The sequence below is a fragment of the Oryza glaberrima genome, chromosome 8 (assembly GCF_000147395.1).
Source record: "Oryza glaberrima chromosome 8, OglaRS2, whole genome shotgun sequence".
NCBI lineage: Eukaryota > Viridiplantae > Streptophyta > Magnoliopsida > Poales > Poaceae > Oryza > Oryza glaberrima.
The window spans coordinates 13125880-13143772 of NC_068333.1; the positions used below are offsets into that span (position 1 = coordinate 13125880).

Sequence of the window (17893 nt, forward strand, 5' to 3'; positions counted from 1 at the left end):
CGTTGTATGTGACATCCCGGCCTAATTAGGATGAGACTTGTGTGGCCCATGTGAGTTGTGTGCGCATGTTTAGTACCACATTGCTGGTCTAGCAAGTGTGGAACCAACTTATAAGGGCCTCATCCCTCCAACCATACCACTCCCGGATTAACCCTTTTACACGAAGCGAGGATGAAAGTGTAAGTGGGGTGGTATGTGTAAGTGGACCTGCCCGTCGGTTGGGCTTGCTACGCGGTTCTGGAGGGAGGGCTCTTACATTTTCCCCTATCCTGACATACTCTTCCTTGGATTTAGTGGGGCATAGTGACCAATCGACATTAATTAGCCATAGTGATTAATCATCATTACCAACTTCTCTAATAGTAAGGACCGAAGGACCGAATAACAATTCGTGAAGGGCCACCATCATATCATCATCAACAGTTTGGATTAGTGAAGGATTGAGGAATAGTTTATGAAGGCTCCAATAAAGCACATAAGGGTTGAAGAACAGTTTATGAAAGCTCCAATATCCACTTCATTGAGGAGTGGATGGATTCATTTTCTTCTTCTTTTGAGAATTGCGTGCTTCGATGATATCTTCAAAGATGAATGGTTTTGTATTTGTCCTAATGTGTCATTAATCTAGTGTGTAGTTTCAAATGCAATATTATTGCATACACATTGCATTTGAGTAGGGGTGTTAAGTATATGTGTAGTAGTGTGTGTCAAGGGTAGTTGTGTCTTTTCTTGTTGCATGATATTCTCGTAATTACTACATATTAGCCCTAAGGGCCTCAATCCAACGCATTGTCGAATCCGTAATTCCTCTCTTCTTCTCCCTAAATTGGCATATCCATGCTTAATTGTGTATTGAAATAGAGTTTGTTGTATAGAATCAGTTACTACTAGTTGTCAACTTGATATTGTAGTATGAAACTAGTATAATCATATTTTAGTGCTACTACAACAAAACAAATTAACTATAGCTTTAAGATTACCTTGTGGTGTGATACTATATTATGTTTTGCTCGTTATGCTTAATATCTGATCGCACGAAGTGCCTTCAATGCATCAACATGTACTAATTGCTATGTATGCTCCTTGCAGCATTTTTATTTTTTAAAGTTTTTTTATCTTGTTTTTCTTGTCGTGTTAGGTTGGTTATAGTGAACCTTACTCGTTTTTTGTTAAAAAAGAAAAAAAACAGCATCTCACCTTATGCTCAATCAATAAATATTGTTGTTGCCTTGTTAGTATTATGCTATGATTTTAACTTAATATTTTTTAGCTCGTTTTATGAGATTGGATGTGTCAAAACTCAATAGTTTTGGTTGTTAGCAAATACTTTTTTTATAAAAAAAATAGTTAATATATTTTTCAATGAACTTTTATTACACAAATATAATTTTAGCGTATTGAGGAAATAAGAAGCAAACCATTATACTATATAAGATTAAATGTGATAAATATGTATTCGAATTTTTGCACGAGAATATTTAGCTTCTTACTAATTATGTCTGGATGGAGATGACTAGTTGACACGCTTTCACACTGTTTCGTTTATAGGAGTATATGAAGTTGACAGCTATGTATTAGCGTTACAACGTAAAGTCATACATGTCACTTGTGACCAATATTATGACTCATGTGTCATGAAAACTAAAAGAGAGAATAATGGAGCTGAATAATTCCTTAAATAGTGTCAGGATTGGTGGTAGGACATGCATATACTCATTCTGTTTTTTTTATTTTACATTACTAAAGATAGAGAGAGAGAGTTCAATGTTGAATTCTAGATAACCAAACTTAATGCCTGGAGTAGTATGATAAGCTTAGGTGGTGTTTGGATCCGGGGGCTAAACTTTAGTCCCTGTCACATCGGATGTTTGGACACTAATTTGGAGTATTAAATATAGACTAATAATAAAACTAAGTGTATAAATGAGAGCTAATTCACGAGACGAATTTTTTAAGCCTAATTAATCTATAATTAGCAAATGTTTGCTGTAGCATCACATAGGCTAATCATGGATTAATTAGGCTCAATAGATTTGTTTCACGAATTAGTCTAAGGTTATGGAATGTGTTTTGTAATTAGTCTATGTTCAATACTCCAAATTATCATCCAAATATCCGATGTGACAGGGACTAAAAAATTTTAGCTCCATCTAAACAGGGTCTTAGCCATGCAATGATATGTACAACACATCAATATGCATATGATGTATATGACCAATTATTATAGTTATGAACCAACTTAATGAGCTAGAAAAAAACAAAGCTGGTAGTATTTATGCTCCATTAGTATGCCCTTGCAGAAGGTTTCAAAATACAAGAGGTATTAGGATATGTTGTAAATTTTAGTCACACTATAAGCAATCATTTATACACCGAGCAATTATTTTATACTACATAAAGGTAACTGGTTTGCAAGATTTTGTAACAATAATAATTGATATGTAGAGGTAACTGGTTTGCAAGATTTTGTAACAATAATAATTGATATGTAGAGGTAACTGGTTTGCAAGATTTTGTAACAACAATAATTGATGTTGGGTCTGGTGCATCAGAGAGATAAACAAATGACACATAAAAAGTACACTGGAATTAATATCGAGCACCAGAATCGAGTGGTAAACGCCTTCGTGTGGGTGACACTGTGTCCGTCTTAGGTCGGCATGGAGCCTCACGATCGAGGCGGTGAGGAGAAAACGCATAGCAGCGGCGATGGTGGTGGGAGAGAACGCGACAGGCATGAGAGGAAGAGAGAAAGCGACGGGATGCAGCGACGAGAGAGAGAGTTGCCGGTTGGTAGGGTAAGCATGTATTTTCTTAGATTTTGCATACAGTACTTGCAAAATATAATACAACTCTATGTACAAAAAGGCTGCATCACAATAAAATAAAATAGCCTTTCTAAACAACCATTGTTCCAACTACTATTCGCTTAACTTAAAGACTGCATAGCACTTTGATAAAGTTCAAGTTCACAAGTAAGATTAGTAGGGAGCATGCCAAGCCTTTGTAAGCGATCCTTGTTCATATGGTGTATCTTGTACCCATTGCCTCCATCAACTTTGATGACTTCTATGAAGCAAGATTGTAGGGTTAAGAAAACCCGATTAACCAAATCTTCGTCATACTCATTGTACTCCTTTTGCACGTTTTCTATAATCTCTTCCATGGATTTAGAATTCTTTAGGAATGTTTTGCATTGAAGAGAAAATAAAAATCCGAGGTCAAGCACATTCATATCAGGGGATTTTAGGGGCTAATTTTTTATTCATATGTCTAGTCATGTTTGGGCAACCGCAAGGGCAAATGCAGAGTCGTCTACTGCAATATGTGTTCGTGCATTGTCCTGTTATATCCATATGGTCTGCCCAATATCTTCTTGAGGCCAACATGAGACAATAGCTGGAATCACTTTCGTAATCAAGAAAGCTCTACTTGTATCCCTGGAAATTGTCAAAGATTTTGTGATCAAAATAACCCTCGGTCTGTTCTAGCTACTCCTCTATGATGGCTCCTACGACATTGATGAAATGGAAAGTTAGTTTCAAAATGATTTCAAACCAACACAAATAGAGCAAATAGATTCCCTCACCTTCTTAACGAAGGGCCATATACCTAGATTGCCATCAAAGTAGCAATTTCCATTCGCATGATATCTAGGCCTTGCAAGTGCTGCTAAAAACATGACTTTGTCTATTGCTTGTTTATTTTGAACTAACCTCACCGGTTCATCCTCTCCACCATACAAGTAAAACCTCCCTAGCAATTTTAGTGTTGTTGAACCACTTCTCATCTATGTGCACAACGTTGCGCATGTCATCAAAAGTGGGTTGAGTATGTACTGTTTGCATGTCCAGCATGGACACACAAAATTGCAGGCAAAGCTTCTTATTTGCATCTATGAGAAAAGGCTTCAGTGTGTTTGAGTGACGAAGAAGGATGCCTTCTTTGAAAGCTCTATGCACTGTGGATTTTGGAACATTCAAAGCTGAGGCAAGATCTCTAATAGTTGTCCGCTGGTTCAATGGAATTGTTGCAGCCTGTGACCAATCTCTATCAACCCTTTTCCAGCCACATTTCTTGGACTTTTTTGATGTAATGTCAACTTTGATACCTGCTGCTTGGCATTTCTTCACTTTTGACCACAAATCCTGGACAACCCTTCTTCTAACATTGAACAAATTTGCAACGATGGTTGTCGCGTTCCTTTCTATTTTGCCATTGATACTTTTTGCAAGTAAAGCTTATAAATATCTTGTCGCTGTTCATCTGATAAATATTTTCTTCTCCTAATATTTTTCATGTGCATCTTGGTGGTGTGCCATGTCAACTGGTTCATAATATGCAAAATTTAAATTAAAACGTGTTGTTTGGATTTATGTCATTTCGTAAAGTATAGTTGCTCTCATAGGAATACCTGTTTCATCGGTTCATACATGTACCTCGTCCTGAACGAAGAAAATGTCCACATGGTCAGCATATACATCATTATCCTCATCTGCATGGAGGGATAAAGGTTAGAGATAACGTATATAGAAACATTAAGCATAACTAAATTTGTACTTCCTCCGTTTCATATTATAAGACTTTCTAGCATTGCCCACATTCATATAGATGTTAATGACAGTCTTATAACCTGAAATGGAGGTAGTAGTATAATTAGCAATCCACTTCATAATTAATTTGACTTATGAGCTTTTTTTTTGCAGTGTGTTACTCCAACTGTAGTGTTCTGTGCCAAAAAGTCTAGTGAAATTAGTTTTATAATTGACGATATATATATATATATATATATATATATATATATATATATATATATATATATGTAAATTTTCTACTCCTACTTAATGACATGATTGAAGGTATGAGTAGATTAAATGATGGATTTTGAACATCAAGCTAGCAAGGTAACACTTCAATGAAATTTTTAATTTCTAATTTATGGATACATGTATATGTTTCCTACTGTCATATTGAGGGTAATGTGTAGTACAGTAATACACTAATGATGAACAGCTTGAACTTGCTAGTACTAATCGCAATCCTAATATTATTTTTCTTCTGTGTAGGATCAACACACTGACAAATGGGAATCAATCCTGGCCAGATATATTTGCAGCTCGTTTTAAACTCATTGCAGCTCACTTTGAGTTCAGGACAACTCTTGCATTGCAAGTATAGAATAACCATCTATCTTCACATCAGTGCAGTGAGTACATTTCCTTAACCATATTCTATTTTTCTTCCTATGCCATTCATTTGACTGTTTTATGTTGCTATAAATTCCAATAGGGAGTATATAACTTTTGAAATAAGAAGATGGCATGCCTGCCATCAAGTTGAGAAGGAAATCGCCTTGATCTTCCTCTTCTTGAACAACATCATCTTGATGCACACAATGGACTTGGTCTTCTTCAATGGCAACAGGTTGGTTGAGGTCAGGAATTTCTTCATCTTCCTCTGTTGGCACTGAAATAGGATGACATGGATTAGTGGGTGTGCTGTAGTAGCAGATGCAATTGTATTGGTGCTAATGTGAATGGGAGCAGGGAGATGAAGAGTAGGGCAAAGTGGCTGAAACTTCACATGTAATGTATGCAAACTGACATACCTGTGTCCATGTTCAGGTCAAAAGGGTAGTGGTCGACCTCCTCTTGGACAGCAACATCTTCTTGATCCACAACAGGGGCTTCTATAACAATATTGTGGAGATTATGGATACCCCATACCCACACGGCATGTATATCCGACTGGGTATTGGAGTACCATATGTAGATGAAATATCTTTAAGAGACTCGAGTTAAATTCCTAACTTGTGTATCAAGGAAATACCCAGGGTCCTAGTCGGCTACGATTGTATTTTATCTTTACTCACCTATTCTGTTAGGAATATGGCTGTATTTTGTAATACGGACTCCTTCCACTATATAAGGAGGGGGCCGGTTGCCTCTTGGGGCATAACTTTTATCCCAGATCATATTATCAATAACACACTCGGCAGATCAATCCCGGACAGAAGTAGTGTATTACTTCTCATCGAGGAGTCCTAAACCTATATAAAATTCCTTGTCTTCAAACCCATCCACTTTTCTTTTTTGATAGCCACCCCTTTTTGTATTGCCGAAATCTTGTTTCGACAAATATCTTCTCGTTGCACAGCTCGGAGTTCTATAGCAACATCGTCTTGATGCACAACAGGGACTTCTACATCTCCTACAACTTGTATGGTAAATTCTTGATTGAGGTAAGGAAGTTCATCTTCCTCCACTTCTATTGGAGATGAATTAAGATCGATTGGCATGGATTGGTGGATGTGCACGATGAGATTCAATTGGGTTGCTGGCAATATTGTGAGAATAGGAATAAGAGGCTGGGAGGGAAAGTTTAGAGCAAAGAGGCAAGGGAGTATTTATAACCTTTTGATTCAAATTTGTATGTTTAAATCAGGGTTTGTGTAAATTGTGGCAAAAATTGCCTGATAGTGGAGGCAATTAAATCCCACGCTTGAGATAAGTCTGACATTGCTAGAGATGTGTCTGGCATTCCCATTAATTGAAGTATAAGTTTATTCTCAATATGTATCTTTTGCAGTGCTTTGATTACTGCAAGAATACATTCTATTAGTCTGTTTTTCACTGCATTAGTACCTTTTTCAGGGTTATATGAGTCTTTTGGTCATCACCTTAATTTCTGCTAAAATGGGAATAATCTCCTATATTGTGGGACGGAGGAAGTTTAAGCAAGATTGTCAAGATCGGTATCCTATGTAGTATCGTTTTGCTCAAAGTAGTATCGTATCGTAGTATCGGAATACTATGAGATTTTCTTTTTTTTTCAAGTTTAGTTAATATTTATGTTAATTACGTATAGCCATTCTATATAAAAATGTGGTAATAATATATGTCTGCCAGTGATATGGGCCCGGGGGTTACCCAGGCTGTGAGGAAGGGCCTGCCCCCGGTAGCCGCGTGGCCTTCCCCCAAGGGGGTTCGGCCCGAGGCAGGACGGCGGCCGTTCCCCACACGTCCCGGGGTCGGGTCACCCCGACCCCCTCCGCGTGGCGCCAAGTGTGCCGCGCCAGATGGGCGCTCCTAGCACCCACCTAACAACATTTAAGACGGTCTGAGCGAGCGCTCCGCGCGCAACATTTAATGCGGCGTGGTGCGTCAGACCGGTCTGTGACCGATGATTGACATGGCTAGGGTAGTGCGCCTGCCATGTCAGGGCCGGATACGGTTTGCCTAACCCGTTTAGGGCAGGGTTCCCACTTCCCGGTACAAATGAGGACCTAAAAGTCCTCATTCATTAAATGCCAAGTGACGGGCGCATCCCCCGTGTCAGGCGGATGGATTTGATGGGCCCCGCGCTACAGCAAGGCATGCAAGTGCCTTCCAAGTCAAGCAACGAGACGCGAGCTTAGTATGATTATCCTCCCTAGTTAGGCTCGGTGGACCCATGTGGTAACCCCTCCGTCCCTAAATATTTGACGCCATTGACTTTTTTTAAAATGTTTGACCGTTCGTTTTATTCAAAAAATTTAAGAAATTATGAATTCTTTTCCTATCATTTGATTCATTGTTAAATATACTTTTATATATACATATAGTTTTACATATTTCAAAAAAAATTTTGAATAAGACGAACGGTCAAACATGTTTAGAAAAAAAGTTAACGGCGTCAAATATTTAGGGACAAATGGAGTATAAAAGAAGGTCCTGGCCTACTGAGGGAGGGATGATCCATTTTGACTAGCACAGTCTCTTGCCCCTCATCATCAACACCTTCTACTCCAACAAGGAGATCTTGTAATCTCTCCCTCTCAATAAGCATAGCACATGAGTAGGGTATTACGCTTCTCAGCGGTCCGAACTTGTATAAACCACGGTTGCCTTTCCCCCGAGGGGTCGCACCCCCTCTTCTTCATACTTGACAGCGAACCTCTCAATCTACAATCACCGTCCCCGGCCGAACTAAAAAAGATAGGCCTTTCGGTTCCCTGGTGGAGGAGTACACCCTCCGACAATGTCATACAAATCGAGACATTTATCAAGAGAAACCACGTTAGTTTTGATATATTTAACTGATTTTTATATAAATTTGGGCATATTTATTTACATTATTTTCAAATCATGTTATTTCAAATAATATTTTATAGTATCGTAGGGATCATAGAATCAGAATACCACCTAAGATTTCGTAGGATCGTGTAGTAATGAATAGTTGGATCGAGATACTATTAAAAATTAGAATACTAAGTGGGATCGATATCGTTTTAATTTGGTAGGATCGAAACATGGTAAAATAATGGATACGAATCGGAACCTTATATACAAGTGAAACTCCCTCCACCAACTCCAGAATCGGCTCTCTCCATAACCCCCTTCCTGCAACTGCAAGCCGCCAGAGACACCAACCGCAGCCAGCTTGGATATTTTGGTAGATCCGCCCACTCACTGCCATGCGGGCCCAAGTGTCGGCTCAGCCTTCCACCTCGCCCCCTGCTAAATCCCACCAAACCCTCCACCCACTCACCTCTCCTCCCCCTCGACCTCCCCGCCGCGCCACCACCTCCTCCTCCTCCAAGCTCTCCACCCCACGCACTCCGGAAGCTTCTAGAACCTCCGGCCTCCCCTTCCCCCGGGGGAACCTTCTCGCCTCCCGCCGCCATGCAGAGCGCCGCGGCGGCGTTCGGCCTCGTCCGGCCGTGCCCCGCGCGGCCGCCGCTCCAGCTGGGCCCCGGCAGCAGTAGCTGTCGTCCCATCCTGCTCCATGCCCGGCCCCTCGCCGCCGGCATCGCCTCCTCTTCGCGAGGGCCCGCCGCCGTGGCGGCGCGGTCGCTTGGGCGGCTGCTGCTGCTGCCGCCGCCGCCGCCGATCTCGCCGGACCGGGCGGGGAGGGGGAGGGCGCGCCACGTGGCGTGCGGCGCGGCGGCCGGGGACGCCAAGGCGGAGGAGGAGGAAAGCGGCCTCGCCAAGACGCTGCAGCTCGGCGCGCTGTTCGGGCTGTGGTACCTCTTCAACATCTACTTCAACATCTACAACAAGCAGGTGAGCAAGTGAGCTTATGATCTGGCTCTTGAGTAATTGTGAATTAAAAATGCTGGAATGCTCTGTAATTGTGTAGATTCGGATCAGAGTTTATTTCACAGCATGAAACTCTTGCGTTTTGCATGGGTTATTTATTGTGTTCTGCCTGCGATCCTGCTGCTTGAAATGGGAAAATTGTAACTGCAGTATATCTGTCTCTATGTGAGGCTGCGATTCATTCTCGCTATCTTTCTTTTTAGAAAAGACAACTATCTTGTACTGGGTGATCACTGCTCAATAAGATGATTAATATGATATTTTTCGAGTGCAGGTTTTGGTTATCTTTTTGTGGGTTGAATTGATTGTGTTTATGCTAGTGGACATTTAGTTTGTCAATGTGTTGAAATACATTGTGATGTTGTTTTGCTCTTTTGGGCCTTCATTCTTGACTTTAGGCCAAAGGACCCAGGAAAAGTTATAGACTTATAGTTGATTTGTATTTGAGTACCTTTATTAAAGCTTTTGTGTGATGATGGCCCCTGCAAAGCTGCAACTAATTATGGTACGGTATGAATGGTCTGTCTGTTTTGGTGCAAGGTAGCGATAAGGATGTTCAATGTGCTATTTTAGATCTGAAATGAAATAAATTCCAATAATTTATGATTTACTTTTGTTGAGATCAAGTTTCTGTCGTCCCTGTAATTTCCTTGTTAATTGTTCTGCACTTCTGTTCTAATATACAGAAAATGACTTAGATTTGAAGTTCAATGTTATATGTTAGTCCATAAGGTTCTCGATGACATGAAATCTTGTATCCTATTTTCTTTCAAGTTTCTCAAGATGTTCTCAGATATCGATTTGAAGTTGTTTTTAAGAGTCAGAAGGTGGCATCTCTGTTTGGAACATAATATTTGCCTTTTGCAGTTTGAAACATGACGCAACGTTGCACATATGTTTTGATATGACATCAACTTTTTAGGTACTTTTATCCTGCGATAGTCTGGCCTTCTGACCATTTCATCATTGTAATACTTATTTATCTCCTTTGATTATACATTCATTCTTCTATCTTATTCTGCCTTGCAGTCAGTACCTCCAGTTACTAGAGATTATATAATCTTCCTACTAAACTTCCCTAGATGCATTTCTGTTCATCATGCAAATCTGATTTGGTATGCATGGGTTTTCTTGATTATCATCATACAGCCTTTCTTTTCTAAAAGCATTTTGTATTTTGATTGTGTTGTTCTTCCTGAAGGATATGCTATATTGTTATATTGATTATTTTCGCAGATAAACTATTAACTCTTGTTTTCTGTTATAATGTTTGACAGGTCCTGAAGGTTTTCCCATATCCAATAAACATTACAACAGTTCAATTTGCTGTTGGTACTGTCGTTGCTTTGTTCATGTGGATCACTGGTATCCTTAGGAGACCAAAGATTTCTGGTGCACAGGTAGATCTTTGATATTGTTTGACACACTTTCATTGTTTAAATGGGTTGTATTAACAAGGAGTATCTGTTGCTCTTGTGTTTTCCTTTTCAGCTCTTTGCCATCCTTCCTCTAGCTGTGGTCCATACTATGGGCAATCTTTTCACTAACATGAGCCTGGGGAAGGTTGCTGTGTCATTCACACATACCATCAAAGCTATGGAACCTTTCTTTTCTGTTCTCCTCTCTGCAATTTTCCTTGGCGAGGTAACTTGTAGTGTCCTATATAATGTTGATTGCTGCAATATATTATGTATATCTGAGAGAACTACCTGGGTTTTCTTTCAATAATTGAATGGCATGGCAGTTGCCTACAGTTTGGGTGATACTTTCACTTCTTCCGATTGTTGGTGGTGTAGCATTGGCATCTCTTACTGAGGCTTCCTTCAACTGGTATGTAACAAGTACTATCATTTGAATCCAAGCTTAATAAAATGAACTGTAAAGGAGCAATTATGCCAAACATTTTGGGCTTATGTGTTTCTCTGCTATTATGTCTCATTTCTCGCTCTTTTTTTTCTTGGCCAATCACATAGTGTACATTGACATAAGTAAGGTGTTTGATGTATTTGGCATATATATGTTTATGTTTTTAACACAATAATATTGTATCTATGTGACATTTGGATTATTGAATCTATGGCAAAAAGGTGAAGTTAGTAATTTACAACTGATAAAACATGGAATACATAGTTCACACATCTTTGGGTTATTACTTGCTAACTCTTCGCATGAGCTATTGCGTGTAATTTGAATAAATCAAATTCAAAGGAATTTAATGCATGATTCTTATAAACAAAAATATTCCATTCTTGTCATCTTTGCATGCCTTCCTTATCTCTTCAGACAGTTCATGTGAGCAGTTAGCAAGTTAGCACTCGCGAGCAGTCTTTACTCTGTAACAGATACATTTGCATTTTCCCAGTTGAACTTATCATAATTAGCTCATAGGAAGATTCTAGTTCCTGAAAAATGAACTATGTAAAGATCAAATCATCAAGTCACTGATACAACTCAGTCTTATTATTTTTTATTTTGATGTAGTGTAGTGCCTAATAGAACAGCGTTGTTTTGCAAACTGTTCTACTCAATCAGCATCAACCTACTTTGCACAGAATTAGAAAACCTCATTCTGTGCAGAGCTGGCCAGGTCCAGATCTTTTACCAACCAAAATTGTTCGAAGAAATATGTCTCCTATATCATGTTTAATGTTATGTACTGTTCGTATATTGTCACCATATTTCAAATTTCGTATGAATGAGGGATATATAACCAACCTCCTGCTATAATATATTACTTTGCTGTAACCTGATACAACAGGGCTGGGTTTTGGAGTGCAATGGCTTCAAATGTCACCTTCCAGTCAAGGAATGTGCTGAGCAAGAAACTCATGGTTAAAAAGGAGGTAATTGTGAATATATAAATGTGTTACAAAATAATGTTATATATTGGATAGGTGGCTTTATGTGTGAACTATTTATTGTGTTGATTATCTTGCATTGCTGTACTACTTCCTAATCCACTTCATTATTCCTACTCAAGCAGGAATCTCTTGACAACATTAATCTTTTCTCAATCATAACTGTGATGTCATTTTTCCTTTTGGCCCCTGTTGCCTTCCTAACAGAAGGCATCAAAATCACTCCTACAGTTTTGCAATCTGCTGTGAGTAATACACAACTCAATTCATTTCACTGGTTATTAGAAAATACAAAAACAAAAGAAGCACCTTTCTCACCTTTCATGATCCTAATGAAATTTCTGACTGATTTCCTGACACATGATGTAGGGTCTGAATGTAAAACAGGTGCTTACAAGGTCTTTACTTGCTGCACTTTGTTTCCACGCGTACCAACAGGTTAGTCATGCATGCTGTCGTTTTTTCATGTTTGGTCATATACATGTTTAGTTGGGATAGTTGATAGTTCTGTTTATGGTTCAAATGCCAGAAAGTGCATTTTTAAGTCTGTTGGAGTTAAAGTATTCTTCTTACAGCACTACATTCAAGTGATATGAATAACCAATCCCTTCTAGTTATTTCGTGGCTTAAGTTCATACTCCTATGGAAACTGAACGTCTAATACCTAATTTAGAACCCAGGAATTTCCTGCCAAAATTGATACTTCCGTGATAAATTTCTGCATTAGAAACAGTGCCTAAAGCTCTAAAGGAAAAACTGTGCAGATTTTGATCTGTACTTGTGGAGTCATGGGGTCGAAATACTCGCATGTTCTAGATAATTTGTTTTTGCAGATTTTCTGCACAAAACTAATGCATATTTGCAAGATTGTTGAAAAATTAGAACCATTTTGGCAGTAGCATCAATTCCATGTAGGAGAAGTTCTGAATCACCATTGAGAATACGATAAAATTTCTTCTCCTTCAATGTAGTGAATGCTATTGCACTAGAGTATTTTCTGATCAATTGATTTATTAGTGTAGAACTTATTTTGTTGGTATGGCAGGCTGGCAGCTAGCTTGTTTTCACTTCAAGTGGCAGTTGGATTCCATGGCATCATGTCCTAATTGCATTTGTGTACCTGCAGTACTTGTATATAGAACAAACTCTATTATGGCAGCAGGGAGAGTGAATAGACATAAGGACTCGTAGGGATGTGAACGGTCATGTCATGCAATCTTGTCCTGCATGGCCGGAGGTCGGCATGGTAGCCATAGGGGAAATCCCTTTTCGTATTGCTTTATACCCTACTAGCTAAATGCCCTTGCATTGCAGCGGGTTATTCAAGATAGGAAAAAAATAAAATAATTTTATCCCTTGTTGAAAAAAAATTAAGCTTCTACTTGGTTGAAACAAGATTCTTCTACAAAAACAAAAAGAAAAATGCTATAGTTAAGACTATACTCCCTCCAGTTCTCAAATTCTTGATGTTTTGGGTGTGGAACCAAAGGCCTCTAATTCTTGACGTTTTGGCATTTGGCTGTGTGCATCTGAGGTGATTGCCCCTGCATGCTGCATAGCCATTGCTGATCCCAATAGCGCAGTAGTACAATTAATATGGATAAAACAGGGATTATGCCCCCTAATAAATCTCTCCTTGGTATATGTGATTCACTCCAAAACGTCAAGAATTTGATAAATCGAGGGAGTATTTCTCAATATGAGACATAAATCCATATGCTTTTCAGTACTTAAATATAGATTGATGACTCCATCCGTGTTAACGAAATGTCTATTTCATATGATAATGTGTACTTATTAATAAATTTTGTTGTATAACTCATTTAGAATTAGAATAGAAGCCTTAAGATGAGAAGAAGCAAAGCAATAGAAATTTAAAGAGCTGCACCAAACAGAGTATTGGGGAGCAAGAGCAGTTGGAGACTAACTAAACAAGTACACAGGTACATAAAGTGGTAGCATAGCACTCACATGTGTAATAGTTACATCATGGCCCACACGTTAGTGTTGGTGGTGATGGCATACTCACCACCATTTGTACAAGCTATGCCAACCTTTTACACTCAGGTGGCAATGTACATAAGGAAACTAGAGATAAAATAGCGATCCAATCTAAACAAACTAGGAGATATAAGGAAAACTTTTTTTGCAAATATACTTATTATTTCAATAATTTACGTTTATATACATGCATGGGAAGGATTTGCAAAAATATACCCGTCCCGAGGGATGAAAACGCGGGACCTCGACGGTCCGTAGCTCCAAAACACGGGACTAACGGTCCCGTGGCTCCAAAACACGCCACCATGGTAGCAAGTGATTTTTTTTACCGTGTCGGTACTGCTTAGTACTGTTTTGACACTATTTTTGCACTGTTTGGAACTGTTCATAGGTTGGTTCCCGGCAGTAAAACTGCTGGAACTAACATGTGAACAGTGTCAAACAGTGTCAAATAGTGTTTCAATAGTGCCAAAAAGTATTAATTCGATGTCTACCGCGGTGGCGTGTTTTGGAGCCGTGGGACCACGATGGTCCCGTGTTTTGGAGCTGCCGGACCATCGCGGTACCGCGGGACGGGTATATTTTCGCAAATCCTTCCCATGAAGGTATATAGACGTAAATTATTGAAAGAATAAGTATATTCGCAAATTTTTTTCGAGATATAAGAAGGTTAGAGATCATATCTCGATGCAACAGAAAGAACTATCAATATGCTTGTCTCCGCAATATACTCAGCCATAGAGCCGGTCCATATCAACCTTGCGGTAACCTAGTGTCTCTACTCAATGTGGACTAACCTTGTGACGGGGGCAATGTCTGCAAAGATGGTATTTACTAGTATGTGTGTGATGTTTCTTTGCTTATCGATCTTATGCACAACTTTGTTGAAGGTGTCCTACATGATCCTCGCGAGGGTGTCTCCTGTCACTCACTCCGTGGGCAACTGTGTTAAGCGTGTCGTGGTCATCGTAACATCGGTTTTGTTCTTCAGGACTCCTGTTTCTCCTATCAACTCCCTCGGTAAGTCCGCCATTTCATCTTGATCTCTATTTCTGACCCATTGATTTCTTCCATTGAAGCTCACACGTTTTGTATGACTTCCCTCTGGTAGGCACTGCCATCGCACTTGCCGGAGTTTTCTTGTACTCACAACTGAAGAGACTGAAGCCCAAGCCCAAGGCTGCGTAACTGAAGCATGCAGTTGCCATCTTATTGTAGCAGTCTTTCCAAGATGAATTGTCGTAGCACACGTTTGGAAATTTATAGTGCATTTAGTGTAGAGGGAAGCTGTGTTCACGTTGAAGCTAAGTGTAGTAGGATCATGTATGTGGTCTAACTCTTACAGTTAAAGCAGGGTTTTGAAGTACATGAGCAGATTTCCGTGCGTGTTGTTGCAATAAAGTTTCGGCTTCAATTAATGCCCATCAAAATAATTATTATTCTAGAACATCTTAAATTTCATGCAAACATCATCTAGAAAATATAAAGTATTTCAAATCATCTTCCTCACATTATTTTGTTAACATTGTAACATTTAACATTTCTATGATATTTAACATATATTTATCAATGTATTCTGCAACAAAGCGAGGGATATTATATAGTATATCACTTGTTTTTGTGCCATTCGTTAATACCGACCGTGAACAACCATGTCACTAAGACTACAGTGATTATGTTAGAATTCCACTTCGAGAGGCTCCCTCTTATGTGGATTTTGTGGTGTTTTGTTTTGGCCTCCACTTATGTTTAACATTATTTTGCGTTGATTTTTGTATGGATTCTTTTGAGTCTTGACTGTCTGTAAGATGAGAACAATTGATTATTCATAAATCAGTCGTTGTAATGATTTTCATAATTGATAATAATAATAATGCATCCACATACCAAGGGTATATAACCATGAAAAAGAAGAATAATGCCAGGTATCATCGTTTCTTCTGTTTTTTCCCCACATTGCTGAGCAAGTGAATTCGATCTCTTTGGCCACTGCACAACCCGTCAACCCCTTATCATTTTTAAGACCTTCAACTTGTATTCTTGTCCCTCAAATATTGAGTCTTCAATGTAATCTTTAATACTCCCTCCGTACTCCTAAAGGAAGTCGTTTAGGACAGCGACACGGTCTTCAAAACATAACTTTGACTTCTTTTTTCTGTAAAAATATTTATTGAAAAGTGATATATGTATACTTTTATGAAATTATTTTTCAAGACAAATCTATTCATATAATTTTTATATTTTCAAACTCAATAATTCGAGAGTTATTCATGATTTATATTCCCAAGGTTTGACTTAAATATTATCCTAAACGACTTCCTTTATGAGTATGGAGGGAGTATTTTTCCTTGCCATCGGGGGCCTTCATCTCTTGCAATTCAATGGTGTTTATAGAGAGAGATTGTTCATACACTCGTATACCCGTAAAATTTAATCATTGTTTATTAATGATTGATTGAATCTGAATATGTTGCTATCATTACTTCATTAGTGGCACAAGGATATTGTCACGGCTCGTCCAATCCTTCCGGCGTCTCGCCTAGATTGATGTGGATTTGACGAACTCGTAAGAAGATTTCGGTGGAATTTTGGGATAGAGAGGAAGAACTCGAGCTGAGGTTGGAGGAGAGGTAGTTAGTTGGGAATTTGCTTTTCTCTTCTTCGATAGCCAGCCCCTGACTCAGAGGTCTGTATTTATCTAGTTACAACCCAACTGCCTCAGCCTATATGGCGGCCCGATACATCCATCTAATGGCAACACAAGTCTAATACACAGGCCAAGCCTAACAATTTCCCTTCCCTTAACAACCGACTTGACCCCAAGCTGGTGCCCTTGGAAAACGCTGACGCAGTTGCTGAAGATTTTCTTAGGTTGCCAGTTCTTCCGGAAGCCCTGACCATTGTACCAGCCCGAAGCGTACCGCAGCACAACCTCACTTGATTAGTTGTTGACGCAGTATCTTCTCTAGGTGACTTCCATCTGCTTCCTCCAGACACTGCACAGGGAGGTCAGAACAAACTTGCGTACCTGGAGCAACAGCTTTCTTGAGGAGAGAAACATGTACAACTAGGTGAATCTGGCTCTCCTTTGGCAACTCCAAGCGGTATGCTACCTTTCCCACTTTATCCAGCACTTTGTAGGGTCCAAAATACCGGAAATTCAGCTTGTGACATGATCTGCGCGCCACTGATAGCTGCACATACGGTTGAAGCTTGAGGAACACCATGTCTCCAACCTCAAAATGTCTCTCTGAGCGGTGTTTGTTAGCTTGATGCTTCATTCTTTGCTGAGCTCTGGTGAGATGCTGGTGTAGGAGATCATTCATGTGAGCCCTATCTTGTAACCAACTGTGGACATCTGGTACAGTACTTTGGCCAAGATCTGTCACCCCAAAGTGATCTGCCTTCCTGGCAAATAGAACCTCATAGGGAGTTTTGCCCAAAGCACTATGGAATGAAGTGTTGTACCAGTATTGAGCTTGGGATAACCACTGAGACCACTTAGTGGGACAAGAGTGAACTGCACACCTTAAGTAAGTTTCTAGGCATTGGTTCAGTCTTTCTGTCTGCCCATCGGTTTGAGGGTGGTAGGACGAACTCATATTTAGTTTGACATCAGCCAATCTAAACAATTCTTGCCAAAGTGCACTGGTGAATACTCTATCCCTATCAGAGATGATGATTCTAGGCATTCCAAACACCTCATAAACATGGCGCATAAACAGCTGAGCCACTGACAAAGCAGTAAATGGATGTGTGAGAGGAATAAACCTGGCAAATTTAGTGAACTTGTCGATTACCACCATTATTGTGTCAAATACCCCTAATCTAGGCAAGCCCTCAATGAAGTCCATGCTGATGGTATGCCAAGCCTGCAGGGGAACCGACAATGGTTGCAAGAGCCTAGGCAGTTTGCAATGTTCCACTTTTGCTTGCTGGCACACCTGACAACCT

The 17893-nt window shown here is 39.5% G+C and overlaps 1 protein-coding gene across 2 annotated transcripts; it reads left to right on the plus strand.

Annotated features, from left to right (window-relative positions):
* The first annotated feature begins 8497 nt into the window (after positions 1 to 8497).
* On the plus strand, positions 8498 to 15361 carry LOC127782239 (phosphoenolpyruvate/phosphate translocator 2, chloroplastic). Of its 2 annotated transcripts, XM_052309342.1 has the most exons (9): positions 8508 to 9044; positions 10358 to 10480; positions 10572 to 10724; positions 10825 to 10910; positions 11839 to 11923; positions 12064 to 12183; positions 12308 to 12376; positions 14830 to 14959; positions 15051 to 15361. In XM_052309342.1, exons 1-9 carry the CDS (start codon positions 8664 to 8666, stop codon positions 15125 to 15127), a joined length of 1224 nt encoding a protein of 407 aa, XP_052165302.1. In that variant the 5' UTR covers positions 8508 to 8663; the 3' UTR covers positions 15128 to 15361. The 2 variants fall into 2 exon arrangements, with proteins under 2 accessions (XP_052165303.1, XP_052165302.1); XM_052309343.1 differs by lacking the exons at positions 14830 to 14959; positions 15051 to 15361 and adding an exon at positions 12984 to 14822 and having other exon boundaries at positions 8498 to 9044.
* Positions 15362 to 17893: the final 2532 nt, after the last annotated feature.